Below are 15,847 nucleotides of genomic sequence, written 5' to 3' on the forward strand. Positions count from 1 at the left end.
CTTCTTTTTTTTTTAAGATAAAGCTGTATTGGGATTTTAAAAAGTAATCCAACCTTAGTGTGTATTCAATATATGTCTCTGCTGACAAAAAGAAAGTGTACTGTGACATGACTACAGAGGGCGGGGTGGGTGGGGGTGGACGATAACTTCATAGAAATCAGAAACACAAACCTTAAGAATTTAGGTGAAAAGAGCGGATACATGTATCGATGTGGTCCTACATGTATATATGCATGTCTTTTTTAGATATATCAAGTATCTGATTTAAACATAAAAAAATCTTTTGCTCAAAACCATCGTTTTGTAAATCGATATATTGAGTAATTTACGTTAGAAAATAAAGATTGAATAATTCTAAACATAGTTGAATAACATGAAATTGACAGTTTCGTGTATATCCACTTTTAGCTACATCGAAAGGAGTTATGAGATTGATCACTGTTCGTTATCCTCGCCTTTCTTCAATAAGATGAACGTGAATAGTCTGAGAGGTCACAGATACATGGCGGTATCTGACACTACAGTAGAGTGGTCAACTAATTTCATTGGTGATCTTTAGAAAATAGAAAACTTGAATCTTCCGAAAAGGAACTGTGTGGGGAAATGGACTTAGATGGGAACATCGTTTGAATTAAAACGCACTATTTTATTACAGACAGTTACGACTTATATTAAAATACAATGTGTTATAATTCCGTCCACTAGTACAGTTAAACACAAATTTGTGATCGGTCGTGACTACCCTCTAAGTCAAGATCAATTACAATTCAAATATCTAACAAGTTATACAAATGTATTTACAGTAAAATATACCAATGGATGGATACTAACATACAGAAGGCCTAATCAAATTTAATAAAACAATGTCCGATGTTGATTTACCACCTAGCTGAATTCACTCAAGAGAATAAGCCTGTTTGAAGTGCTGTCGTAAATTTGTCATTATGCCAAGTATCCAGTGATGTAATATTTAATGTAATTCTATTGACTGTGTATCACCACAAAATTTACAGTCTATTTGTACAAAGATTAAACAAGGTTTTAGAGAATTCTAGTGTTTGAAATCATACGATTCAAAATAAGTAGTTCATTACGTCACCGCCATTGATCTCTCCCAAATATCGTTTTGATATAGTACATCTAGAATCTTATTTAGTCACATGTGACAATAAATAGTACACAATTCAAATTAAGTTGAATAGTGCAGTCAAATTCATTATTTTCAAATTTTGCTGTTTTGTTGAAAAGTCAGAGACTCATAACTATTCTTTATATACTGTGATAAGTTTGATAAGCTTTGTTGTCATATATAGTAAAGAGAAGACATTCATCATCATGACGTATATTTTAATCACGTGATCATTGTCCTCTCAGTCTAGTTAGTATTTGTACTAAGTGATTAACTTTATATATTTTGAAGAATACTATGAAGATGAGAAATAAGCTGCTATTTTACTCTTTCAATTGATACAGACATACTCCGAAATTAATCTTGTATACATTAGATTACCTCACAGAAATTATTTCTTTACAGACAAACTTCGAAAGGAACCTTGCATACATTAGATCACCTCACAGAAATGAGATTTGACAAATTTTTGTAGGTCATCCAAAAACGACAGGATAATTCTACGGACTTTTATAAAACTTGGGCAGATTACAAGAAAGGATTTGGAGACCCATCTACAAACTACTGGCTTGGTAGGATTACTATTTATGTTACATGTAGAACGATTGAGATACAAAACAGCTTGACATTAATATATCTTCGGATCAAAGTCTCCAACCATGTTATCATGATCAAAATGTAAATCCAAGTATTTTTGTGTCATACAAAAAAATGAATCAAGAAATATGCATCTCCCCCAGGTCTTGTAAATTTAAGTTGGACCCTATCATGTTTCATACCAATTGTTAAGCCGTTCTTACATGCTAATTTTGACTACGGTTGAACTGATCAAAATATATGAACAGGAAACAGGGGTCCTTCATCTTCTTTGGCACCTAATCAGTGGAGGATTTAGAGGGGGACGCATCCGGCATACTCAGGAATCCGTGTTTACGATAAATCTTTATAGGATTTAAGGAATTGATCATTGGTCGTTAGATTCACTTTTCAAAGAGTATATGTTTCCATGTAAATCCTTTATTTCCTACTGTGACCCGAGCCAACTTCCTAAAACAACAATTCAAACCAAGTTTACTTTGCACTTCACAAGGATATGATATTACTAAGCATGACCCTGTTACCGTTGAAAATGTACGTCTAAAGCTTTCCTTATGCAATGCAATTCAAAACTTTCATTCCTTATTGTGGCCCTACCTTACCCCTGCCCATAATTTGAGCAAATTCTAATCTACATTACATGAGGATACTTGCATATTGGTATGATCACTCAAGGTCCTGTTCTTGTGAAATACATTTTCAAAGATTGTTCCCTCTATGTCCATATATAGAAGTTAGAACCCTTACTGTAATCCCATTCTTCTCCTGGGAGATAATGTTTTACAAAATGGAATATACGCTCTTAAAAAAAGCTTTTACATTCGATATGTTTTTTTCTGTCCCAGTGCTTCTTAAGAAGAAGGTATGAAAGATGTCGCCATATTTTACAAATTCCTCATTGTCTCTCCTTTAGAGAGGACATGACCCTTCAATTGAATAATTTTGAATCCTCTTTTTCTCATGTTTCTTTCTGACATATTCTTAAAATTGGCGAATTCTGATGCACTTCTTTTATATTTTGCCTGGGGTGATTTTGTGAAAAGTAACTGAGTTTTTTCGTAACCACTGACTTAGAACTCAATGTTGAACATTTCTTTTTCAATAACACCTGTTTGTACATCACAATTATTAACGAATGATCAATTCCCGAACATGTATATTGCAGTGGGTACTCTTTGTAAATTGGGAATCAAAGATGCGCTCAGATTCTAGAAAAATTTCGGTAAAAGTTTCTTTTGCATGCCTCATTAGCAAACTGTTATACGGCACATATATAGTAAGCGCTAGTAGTGGATCCACATAACGTCTGAAGACGTGGGGTACAACCAACGCTTTTAACCTTTCCGCCCAAAACTGTTGAGTTGTAAGATCCCCAGGTAGTAAAACACACCTACAGAATATGTGTTAAGAATATTTAACCAAAAAGCGAGTTCAACGCCCGTGACCCATCTAGATCCGCCATTAAATGTCCACCCCTTCATTTCCTTCCATGCATAAATTTTTTTTTTATTCCTTACTATGCAGGAAACGATGCGATTCACTTTTTAACAATGACAAATCAGGAATTACGAGTGGAGCTGATGAGGTTTTCTGGTGAGAAAGCGTACGCCCTGTATTCAACGTTCAAAATTGGAGATGAGAACAGTAAATACCAGCTTACAGTATCGGGATATTCAGGAACGGCGGGTATGTAGTAAATACCGGCCTACACTGTCGGGATATTCAGGGGGTATGTAGTAAATACCGGCTTACAGTGTCGGGATATTCAGGAACGGCTGGTATGTAGTAAATACCGGCTTACATTGTCGGGATATTTAGGAACGGCAGGTATGTAGTAAATACCGGCTTACAGTGTCAGGATATTCAGGAACGGTTGGTATGTGGTAAATACCGGCTTGCATTGTCGGGATATTTAGGAACGGCGGGTATGTAGGAAATACCGACCTACACTGTCGGGATATTCAGGGAGTATGTTGTAAATACCGGCTTACATTGTCGGGATATTCAGGAAGGGTGGGTATGTAGTAAATACCGGCTTACATTGTCGGGATATTTAGAAACTGTGGGTATGTAGTGAATACCGGCTTACATTGTCGGGATATTTAGGAACGGCGGGTATGTAGTAAATACCGGCTTACAGTGTCGGGACATTTAGAAACGGTGGGTATGTAGTAAATACCGACTTACAATGTCGGGACATTTAGGAACGGCGGGTATGTAGTAAATACCGGCTTACAGTGTCAGGATATTGAGGAACGGCGGGTATGTAGTAAATACCAGCTTACAGTATCGGGATATTCGGGAACGGCGGGTATGTAGTAAATACCGGCCTACACTGTAAGGATATTCAGGGGGTATGTAGTAAATACCGGCTTACAGTGTTGGGATATTCAGGAAAGGCTGGTATGTAGTAAATACCGGCTTACATTGTTGGGATATTTAGGAACGGCAGGTATGTAGTAAATACCGGCTTACAGTGTCGGGATATTCAGGAAGGGTGGGTATGTAGTAAATACCGGCTTACATTGTCGGGATATTTAGAAACGGTGGGTATGTAGTGAATACCGGCTTACATTGTCGGGATATTTAGGAACGGCGGGTATGTAGTAAATACCGGCTTACAGTGTCGGGACATTTAGAATCGGTGGGTATGTAGTAAATACCGACTTACAGTGTCGGGACATTTAGGAACGGCGGGTATGTAGTAAATACCGGCTTACAGTGTCAGGATATTGAGGAACGGCGGGTATGTAGTAAATACCGGCTTACAGTGTCGGAATATTCAGGAACGGCGGGTATGTAGTAAATACCGGCCTACACTGTCGTGATATTCAGGGAGTATGTTGTAAATACCGGCTTACAGTTTCGGGATATTCAGGGGGTATGTAGAAAATACCAGCTTACATTGTCAGGATATTTAGGAACGACGGGTATGTAGTAAATACCGACTTACAGTGTCGGGACATTTATGAACGGCTGGTATGGGTGTTTACCTATCATCTAAACTCGTAACAAAACAAAACGCATTCGGATTACACACAAAATTTCATACAGAAGTTAAGATGTATAAAATACAAGAGGTACATGGGCATTAACGGTCACCTGAATATGCACATTGTTTGGTCTTTAGGAATCACTGTATCACTTGTGTGGGGTTTTTATTCGTTTTTATTTTCATACTTACCTCTACATGACAGATATGTTGGTACGTGTAAAACAACCATACACAATTGATCATTTAATTGATCACTGATCGTTATTTTCATCTTTCATGATTTACAATTCATTAATACGAAACTAAGTTATATCACATCACAGGTAAACGCTACTGCCTATTTGAATTCTAAAAGATAATTATTTGAATGTAATTCACCGATGCATTCATTTTTCTAAGGAAAATGATTTGTCAAAGTTTGTTTGCTTAGTTAAGAGTAAGGGGATTCTTTTTAAATAGAATGCATTCTCAAGATATCATTAATTAAACCCCACCCCGATACCTGAACCCAGGTATCGTGGATTTTACAGTGCTCAATAGCAGTATCCAGCGCATGTCCATTTTTCACAACGTACATTTTCAGTCATTTTTACGAAGTTAATTATTTACACATGTAAATTAACACATATTACCTGATCCCCTCCCTTGTTATAACAGTCGTGAACAGTAGTGGAAATGTAAGAATATAATTTTGATGTGATGAAATGAATCCATAATATTGAAGAAGAATGTTTGCTAACCCTTCCTATAATTTAGTAGGATTTTGACAACCCTTTTAAGTTGCCATGCATTTCCAAACAATTGTGAAGGTAAGTTCACTGTGAAAAATGATGCTGTACACAGGTGTACTGATATACATATAAGCGCTGTATTCCGACGTATAACTCTGTTACACACAGGATATCTAATGTTTTGTTCGTTGATGTGAAATTTATTACTTAAGTGAACGGGATTTTTTTAAATAAGATTTATAAGTCTATGATAAAAAATTTATTTGTAAAGTATCCCGTGGGAATGCAGGTTAGAATAGGTTCTCGGTACCCCTTGCGTGCCGTATGAGGCGACTATATTGGGCGGTACTTCATATAAGACCGGAAAAACCGACGCCCAGGTCACAGAAGGTGTGGCACGTTCAAGATCCCTCCGTGCTTAAAAGCCGCAAGTGTCAAGCATAGGCCTAAATTTTGCAGCCCTTTACCGGGAATGGTGACGTCTTTATATCTGTGAAAAATTCTCGAGAGGGACGTTAAACAATATACAATTAATGAATTTTCAAAACTGTCAAATGTTAGTACATCTTTGTCACTTTCAATTACTGGATGAGAATGCTAGTTTCCGCAAAACTGAAGCGATAGAATCCTTGAGGAAACCTGACGTTGAAGTTTCATGTATTATTTCCGCCGCGCGTATACGATTTTAGAGTTTCCGTCAAGTTTCAATCAACGTAAAAATGTAGGCTATGATATCTAATGGATTCTTCAATGTTGAAATTCAACTAAAATTTGGCGCTTTTTTTGGCAGTAACATACCATAAATATTTCAATTGCGAATTAAAAATACTTCGAGTAAATGAGAAAAGCAAAAATAAGCACTTTATATCATATCACTTTATTCCACTCAGTTTAATAAAACTTAAATGAATAAGATACAGAAAACATGGTAAAGTATTTAATCCTGTAGAGGACTTCATTTGCTTCACTTAACCATATAATTCCTGAATCTATATAGGATTTCTTTTGTACCAAACCATTTTAGTTTTCTTGAAACACATTATTATATTTCTTATGATTCTCTTTTTCTGTTGAAAAAAAATGGAATTTCTTTATCTAGTATCAAATTCCGCATTACTTCACGAGACTGTAAAAGTCACATGTTTTACCTTAATCAGCATTGGTATTGACTGGCAAGAAACTGGAGAGTTCTCTTGTTTTTTACCATGATATTGTATCTCGTAAATGGAAACATGGTGGATGTTTTAAAGACCTTGGTTTCATTTTTCTTACATCTTGTGGATTAGCTGTGTTGTAGGAGAGGGTTGACATCTATAATAATTACCAATACTCTGTTATATGAGACAGTAGATCTTTTAATAGATATCAATACTCTGTTGTAGGAGACAGTTTAAATTTATAACAGTTATCAATCATCTGTTGCAGGAGACTGTTGATGTTTATAACAGTTTTAATACTATGTTTCAGGAGACAGTTGATGTGTATAACATTTACCAATACTCTGTAGTAGGAGACAGTTGATGTTTTTAACAGTTATTAAAACTTTGTGGTAGGAGACAGTTGATATTTATAACAGTTATCAATACTTTGTTGTAGGATACAGTTAATGTTTATAACAGTTTTAATACTATGTTGCAGGAGACATTTGATGTTTATAACAGTTATCAATACTCTGTTGTAGGAGACAGTTGATGTTCATAACATTAATCAATAATGTGTTGTAGAAGACAGTTGATGTTTATAACAGTTATCAATACTCTGTTGTAGGAGACAGTTGATTTTCATAACAGTTATCAATAATGTGTTGTAGGATACAGTTGATTTTTATAACAGTTATCAATACTCTGTAGTAGGAGAATGTTGATGTTTATAAGTTATCTATACTCTGTTGTAGGAGACAGTTGATGTTTATAACAGTTACCAATACTCTGTAGTAGGAGAAAGTTGATGTTTATAACAGTTATCAATACTCTGTTGTAGGAGACAGTTGATGTTTATAACAGTTATCAATACTCTTTGTAGGAGACAGTTTAAATTTATAACAGTTATCAATCATCTGTTTCAGGAGACTGTTGATGTTTATAACAGTTTTAATACTATGTTTCAGGAGACAGTTGATGTTTATAACAGTTATCAATACTCTGTTGTAGGAGAGAGTTTGTGTTTATAACAGTTATTAATACTCTGTATTACGAGACAGTTGATGTTTATAACGGTTATCAACAATATGTTGTAGGAGACAGTTGATGTTTATAACAGTTATTAAAACTCTGTGGTAGGAGACAGTTAATATTTATAACAGTTATCAATACTCTTTTGAAGGAGACAGTTGATGCTTATAACAGTTTTAATACTATGTTTCAGGAGACAGTTGATGTTTATAACAGTTATCAATATTGTGTTGTAGGAGACAGTTGATGTTTATAACTGTTTTCAATGCTCTGTTGTAGGAGACAGTTGATGTTCATAACAGTTTTAATACTATGTTTCAGGAGACAGTTGATGTTTATAACAGTTATCAATAATCTGTTGTAGGAGACAGTTGATGTTTATAACAGTTATCAATACTCTGTTGTAGGAGACAGTTTGTGTTTATAACAGTTATCAACAATATGTTGTAGGAGACAGTTGATGTTTATAACAGTTATTAAAACTCTGTGGTAGGAGACAGTTAATATTTATAACAGTTATCAATACTCTTTTGAAGGAGACAGTTGATGCTTATAACAGTTTTAATACTATGTTTCAGGAGACAGTTGATGTTTATAACAGTTATCGATATTGTGTTGTAGGAGACAGTTGATGTTTATAACAGTTATCAATACATTGTTTTATGAGAAAGTTGATATTTATAACAGTTATCAATATTGTATTTTAGGAGAAAGTTGATATTTATAACAGTTATCAACACGCTGTTGTAGGAGACAGTTTATATTTATAACAAATACCGGGTATCAATACCTTGTTGTAGGAGACAGTTGATGTTTTTGATAGTTGTCAATACTCTGTTGTAGGAGACAGTTGATGTTTATAACAGTTATCAATACTCTGTAGTAGGTGAAAGTTGAGGTTTATAAGAGTTATCAATACTCTGTTGTAAAAGACAGTTAATATTTTTAACAGTTATCAATACACTGTTTTAGGAGAAAGTTGATATTTATAACAATTATCAATACTCCGTTTTGGGAGAAAGTTGATATTTATAACAGTTTTCGATACTCTGTTTTAGGAGAAAGTTGATATTTATAACAGTTATCAATACTCTGTTGTAGGACAGAGATGATGTTTATAACACTTATCTGTTGTAGGAGAAAGTTGCTATTCATAACAGTTATCAATATTCCGTTTTAGGAGAAAGTTGATCTTTATAACAGTTATCAATACTCTGTTGTAGGAGACAGTTGATGTTTATAACAGTATACAGTTATTGACTGAGTTCAAGGACAACAGCAACCGATCCGTTCGAAGGTCAAACAACACAGCTGTTGTCCAAGGACCCAGTTAATAACTGTTTTGTTATACGCCTTCATTTTTAGGTTGTTGTTACTAGGTGCACATGATTTGTTGACATTAAACGGGACAATGTGATTGCATACATTTATCACCGATTCCACTAGTTTAAAAGAAAACATACCCATTTTTCGAATTGATAATTATATTTTTCGTGCATCTGTTCTGCTTTTCATCTAATAAATTCTGTATTTCATCATCCGTCAAATCCGTGAACCTCGCCATTACGTAAACAAATCAGCAGACCTAGAATCATGTGATTTGCGTATAACAGCTTTAACACGAATAAGATAAAAATAAGTAAACTTCATCTTATACAATTGATTCTAGAAAATGATGAACAAATATTTTTTTATGTTCTTGCTGTCCCTACTTTGAAGAATTGATTGAATTTCATCTTCCGTTTCTGTCGCAAAATATGCATCCGCCATTTCTCTTTATCCAAACGGCATGAAAAGATAACTCGAGTTCGCGCCACATGACGTCATCGGTCAATAGTCTTTTTTAACAGTCGATTTTAACAGTTCCCCGCCCAACAGTCGCCAGAACAGTCGAAGTGTTGGACTTTTTTGTAAGGAGTTATATAGGAACTGTTTTATAGGGGTATAACAATTATTAATACTCTGTGGTAGGAGACAGTTGATGTTTATAACAGTTATTAATAATTTGTTGTAGGAGACAGTTGATGTTTGAAACAGTTATCAATACTCTGTTGTAGGAGACAGTTGATGTTTATAACAGTTATTAATATTGTGTGGTAGGACACAGTTGATGTTTATAACAGTTATCAACACTCGGTTGTAGGAGACAGTTGGTGTTTATAATATTTTTAATACTCTGTTGTAGAACAGTTATCAACAATCTGTTGTAAGAGACAGTTTAAATTTATAACAGTTATCAACACGCTGTTGTAGGAGACAGTTGATGTTTATAACAGTTATCAATACTCTGTTGTAGAAGACAGTTGAAGTTTATAATAGTTATCAATACACTGTTGTAGGAAACAGTTTGAAGTACCACAGTGGACATCAGTTCAGTACCTGGGATCAGGATAATGACGCGACAGATACTAACTGTGCAGTACAATATCACGGAGCCTGGTGGTACCTTGGCTGTCACTTCGCCAATCTGAACGGACGGTACGCAGAGTCTGCTCTGTCTCATCCCCAATACCCTGTCTGGTACCATTGGGAAAGTAAATATGTAGCATTAAAAAACACGGCAATGATGATCAGACCCAAGATTTAACATCAGTATATACCGTGTTTAGCAGTTGACAAAAACATATGCTGGATATATTCATTTATATCAGACATCTATCTTTGACGTAGAGAGATTAGTAACGGACGGGTCATGAATATGAATGAAATTATCATGTATTTTTACAGTCTAATTGTTTATTGAGTAGTGAATAGTAGCAATCTATGTAGAATGATAGAGATGTACATGTATTTCATGGATTAGTTCTACTCACTGATTATCAAACTCTGACAAATAATCAACATTTAATATGTAGTACACGATCTGCATTGTTTTCATGAACACATGAATGTTTGTGGTATATGGTTAATTATTATAAATTCTTGTAGATATTGTAAAAAAAAATGTATATCGTGAATAGCTTCTTAAATAAAACGTATGTATTCTAGCAAATAATGATATCCTTTATTTATACAGGATTGCACAATTGTATAAACTAGTTTACATTGTGATCCGGTCTATAACATAAGAGTACCTTTGAGCGTACATAGTGTATGAAATGGGTGCTATATAAATATGGTATTATTATATACATATTGAAAACATATATCACAAAACATGGAAATATCACAGGTTATATACATACTGATAAGAACTACATGAAAAGAGACCTTAAACACATGAGTATTATTGAAGATCAAAATAATGGTTGATATAGGGTGATTTAACAGATGTGGTAGTTGTGTGTTTTCTAGTAAAATCTGGTAATGAGTTCCATTAAATTGCTTTCTGAAATGATAAAAGATCTTCTTTAAAAATATTCTGCTTTGTCCTCTTCTGTAATTTAAAAAGCCTATCAATATTTGTCTTGTTCTTTGTATCCTGTCATACTGTACAACAATAATCAAAATGAGGAAAAACAATAGTATTCTAAATTTTGAGTAGTGCCTCCTTTGACTGAAAAGTACTCAATCTCCTTAAAACGCCTACTTTTTGACTAGGTTTTGTTTTACATAAGGCATCTGTGTGATAAGACCACGGTTGACATTCATCGATGTAAATACCTAAAAGTTTGGCATATTTGACATTCCAGCGATTCCTATAGTGAAATATGTTAATTTAACCCAAAATTATAGAGTTGTACCTCTTTGTTTTGTCAAATAAATCAACTTCATGATTTCATATAACTATGTATATCAACTTAAAAGATCAGTTAAGATTGATAACGTTTTTAAAAAATTGATCAAAAGGTAGGTGACGAAACAAGACTATTGGTCGCAGTTCTTTAAGCATGATGTACACTTATGTTTGTATGGCTTAAGTGTGTATAAAATAATTATTCAGCTACCGTTATCCATACAGACAGCTTTTATCTAAAATGAAATCACCGAGAAGTGCTAAGCTGATTTCATATGTCTATAATGTTAATAAGGAAAAACAACAGGAGAGGAAGTTCATGCATTACTCTTTATTTTCACACAATGAAATGATACATTTTCTATAAGGAAATTACATAAATGGACGGGAAGCAATGTTAACGACTGGTTCCTATGTTGAAATATAAACTGTAGATGGCGTTGGTAAACACAGTTTAGTGATAATAATAATTTTGGCCCTATCTGTTCCGGGAGCCAACACTCTTCCCCTGGGACCATGAAATTTACAATTTGATAAAGGGTTGTCTACTCCTTTCAAATATCTATTCAGTGTTAATTTTGGTGTCAGTAGCATTAAAGGAGATGCTATGGAAACGTTTTACACATAAAAACTGTCTACCAACTTTGATCCCACCCTGCAGTCATAACCTCTATTCTGAAGATCATGAAATTTACAAATTTCGCAAATGCCCCCCTGCTTCATTTTTTTTGTGTAAACAATCTGTATATATCATGATACATGTTCAATATATGCGTACCAAGGATCATGTAGGAATATAGACAGGTTTTTCGTATGTGAGAGATAGAGGGGGGGGGGGGGGAGATAAAAGGTTAACGAAAGATCAGATTCCATCTGTTGCTATGGGTATCAAATTTTTCGTTATCACCATTTTGGTACAGTTTCTAAAGTCATTTGGCCCAAAATATCGATGATTTCACTTGGAGCTCAAACCCTGGCATTCAAATAAGGAATAGATTAGCAAACCCAAAATCCGCTCAGTTTGATCAGCAAAATGATTTGTGTCACATGATGAGAGCTAGAAGTTGGGATAAAATTGAAAAAATGCCATTTTCAAAGAAAATATCCACAAATTCAGGTGGTTTTCCTTTCACAAAAAATAGCGCATGCGTCGAGTAAATTCCTATTCAAGTATGTTTTTCATCTTAAAATTATACACAATATATATAATTTTCATTTTGCTCTGCAAATGCGCACATCTTTTCCTGAGAAATAATATGTATGACAATTGACAGTTTTCAGGCTTATTTTGAAAAAAGGCGGAAAATGTCTTATTCATGATGTCATAATGCTATCCAATTAGGAATATCATTCTGATTTTGTTGGCATAGTACATATGTAGATCTCTTCGACATGTTATCTAATATTTTCTAAACTCTAGTTTCAAATTAATTTCTAATATGTTTTACGGCGTGACCGTGTTTGAGGGCGAAGCAAACAAATTTTGGCATTAGTATCTATATCCAAAACAGAACGAAAACAACCCGAAGTTAGCACGAGGACGGAGCTATATCAAAGCATCCTAATTTTGGATATTTGATCCGCCTATATATTGAACGCGGGAAATATAACGCAATTGATGTAAACAGTGCATTGTGACGTCATATTCAGCGTCGTTATTAATTAGCAAATTTACAAACATAGCGTTTGAACCACAACAACAAACATGGCGTTAATGGTGGAGTGATTATATATGATTAAGAAAATAAGATTTACATGCTTTTACGAATTTTATGTAACATCTCAGAACGACGTGAACTATGGTAGACGAGATTCAAAATGGAGAAATACATGTCCACGCGATAGTATTCGAATCGACGCCATTAGTACCAAAATTTTCAAGTTCCATAGGTATGGTTTAATTTTTCATTGTTTTTCTATATTTTCCTTTTAAACATGTATATAGGTGCTACCTATAGGGAGAGCTCCGCTCTCACGGCCCTTCGGGCCGTGAGAGGGCTTCGCCCTCTATTAAAACGATGTTTATAAATACCGATTAACTTTCCCGTGATCATCACTGACAATACGAAACCAAAATCTCTGAAGTCAATTATGTTTTACATTGACGGATAATGCACGTATATATTCGTTCTGAAATACTGCGAAAATTTTAATTCACAAACATACATGCATAAAATTTAAATTGTACTTTTCAAATGATTCTATCCATTGGAAGTAACTGTCATTGGAGACAAGATACAGTATTCAGAACTGTTATCAACTGTGCAAATACAGGTAGTTTACTCCGCCGCGGTATAAACGTGGTCCCGCGAAGCCCCGCTATGAAAAACCGCGATGGTGTAATGCAGAAAGGATTAACTTTCCGTCGCGGTGACGCGGTAAATGAGGGAACCGCGATGCCTGTACTGTATACCTGTACTGTATACCTGTACTGTACACCTGTACTGTATACCTGTACTGTATACCTGTACTGTATACCTTTACTGTACACCTGTACTGTATACCTGTACTGTATACCTGTACTGTATACCTGGCATATATTTTACTTTCTTAAAACGCTGATTAAGGTTAATTCCAGACACATTTTATAGAGAGAAATTTTTGGGGCCTTTTTATGTATACAATCGTACCTTGTTCTTTGGAATTTCTGCGTTTCATAAAAGAGTTTTAAGTAGGATTTTGCAAAACGAATGTTCAATGTTTTCTCAGTACATCTTCCTTTATAAATATAATATTTCAACCAAAGGATAAGAGCATTTTGCATACAAAACTTTTCACCAGGAATACCTGAAATAAAATATATTTTGGTAAGAACTACACATGTATTTGAAAATCTGTTTTATCTTCTATGTAAAGTTGAAACGCATTTAGGTATGCTTGAACACAATCACATTCCCACAGTATATGTTCTATTGTCTCTTCCGCTCTGTGACAAAACGTACACATCTTACAATTTACATTTTTTAAATTTTGAATAAAAACGAATTTGTTGCTAACATTTTGTTAATTACCCGGTATTCTGTATCGACACCATTGGAGTTTGCAGTTTTTAGTTATTTTGAAAGATAGTGTATAGAAAATTTTCCATTCTCTGTTATCAATATCCAAAAGCTGACTCCATCTTATTGTACCTGCAGTCACTGAAGAATTTTTATTTCAAAATTCATTAAAAAAAAACTTTGCTTTTTTACACTTAAGTACATTGTAAATGTTTCTTCTAATAAAAAGGATTTGGTAACCTTTTAAAGTTAGTGTCTGTACCTGACTGCCTAATCCAAGTTTTTATAACATGGATAATACTTGCATACTCCAAGAAGTTTTTTTTTTTACATTTGGATAAGTAGCACTAAAAGTTTCATAGCTAAAAAAAAAAGGTACCATCTTCCTCAATAATATCATCAATGTGTCTGATATTATTGTCGAATAAATGTTTATTGAAATACATTTTCTTACTAATATGGATCATAGGGTTGTAAAACAAAGGTGAATCTGCAGTAACATCAGACTCAGTACAAGTGTTCTGTAATCCATACTTTAATAATGTTCTTCTTGTAGACGTTACATCACTTGTTTTTCCTCAGCAGCATCAACTGTTGACAAGATCTGCCATTTTAATGAAAGCACTAAATACCCGATAGACTTAAAATCTCAAATACCTACAATTGATCAAAACATTATTCTTGTGATATTGCACCTAGAGAAGGAAATTGAACATTATTTGTTGGCTTTCTTAATTATTTGTTTTTATTTATCTTATTTCATTTAGATTATTTTTAACCATTTCGCCCTTCTTTAAAGTTTTAGATATTTCTGGTCTTTAGTGCGTTCCTCAAAATGGCAGTTAGAGTCAGGAGTTGATGTTTTGTAAAATAAGCGACCCAGATACAGCGAACATAGAGAACTGTATTAAGGTGTGAGGAAGTAAGTAGTGTATAATTGATGTGAAATTTTAATTGACAGGTTCAAAATCTTCCACACTAGTCTGAATTTCGCTGCTGTCATGGGCGAGAAACGACTCGGTGACCTGGACCGGTAAATGTCCTAGTAAAAATAAACAAGTGAAATCGAGAGAGCGATGATGTATATCTTTGTTATTTTAAGAACCCGTGACTTGAAATTTGGCATGCAAGTAGTTAAAACATTAATATATGCAAGGAGACCGGCAAATTACGCATAGCTTACCTAATTTAAGATTTTTTTTTAGGTATTTGAAGCGAGTGGTTAGTTTTTTTATCTGGGTCAGACTTAGACCCCTTTCTATGTTTATGGTATCACCCGTTCGGGCCCAAAACGGGCTTACGGTAGCCCCTGTGGAGGAAACCGTTGCGAGTTCATCACATGTCTCTGTCTTGATTGGCTAGTTGTGGACATTCACATTCCTCTAAATATTCTTTTTATATTTTTAACTGGGAAATGATTTGTTGAATACAAGTTCATGCCGAGAAATTCCTAGCAAAATCTCCGGTGTAGAAAAACCGATATAAATCAGTGACCGCAATTAAGAGATAAGCGACGGCTACTATTAATCAGCATGTAATATGGTCCTAT

At 34.4% G+C, this 15,847-nt stretch overlaps 1 protein-coding gene across 5 annotated transcripts in view; it reads left to right on the forward strand.

Annotated features, from left to right (window-relative positions):
* The window catches only part of LOC125657063 (fibrinogen-like protein 1), a 68,209-nt gene extending 52,844 nt beyond the window's left edge, over positions 1 to 15,365 (forward strand). For 4 of the 5 annotated variants that reach the window (XM_056145482.1, XM_056145481.1, XM_056145480.1 and 1 more), the window contains exons 3-5: positions 1,605 to 1,701; positions 3,251 to 3,412; positions 9,963 to 10,615. In XM_056145482.1, coding sequence (XP_056001457.1) covers positions 1,605 to 1,701; positions 3,251 to 3,412; positions 9,963 to 10,210 — 507 coding nt within the window. In that variant the 3' untranslated portion in view covers positions 10,211 to 10,615. Of the gene's footprint in view, positions 1 to 1,604; positions 1,702 to 3,250; positions 3,413 to 9,962; positions 10,616 to 15,259 lie in introns of those variants that run through there. The other variant, XM_056145485.1, reaches the window with a different exon arrangement.
* The last annotated feature ends 482 nt before the right edge of the window (positions 15,366 to 15,847 follow it).

The sequence above is a fragment of the Ostrea edulis genome, chromosome 7, assembly GCF_947568905.1.
Source record: "Ostrea edulis chromosome 7, xbOstEdul1.1, whole genome shotgun sequence".
Lineage (NCBI taxonomy): Eukaryota > Metazoa > Mollusca > Bivalvia > Ostreida > Ostreidae > Ostrea > Ostrea edulis.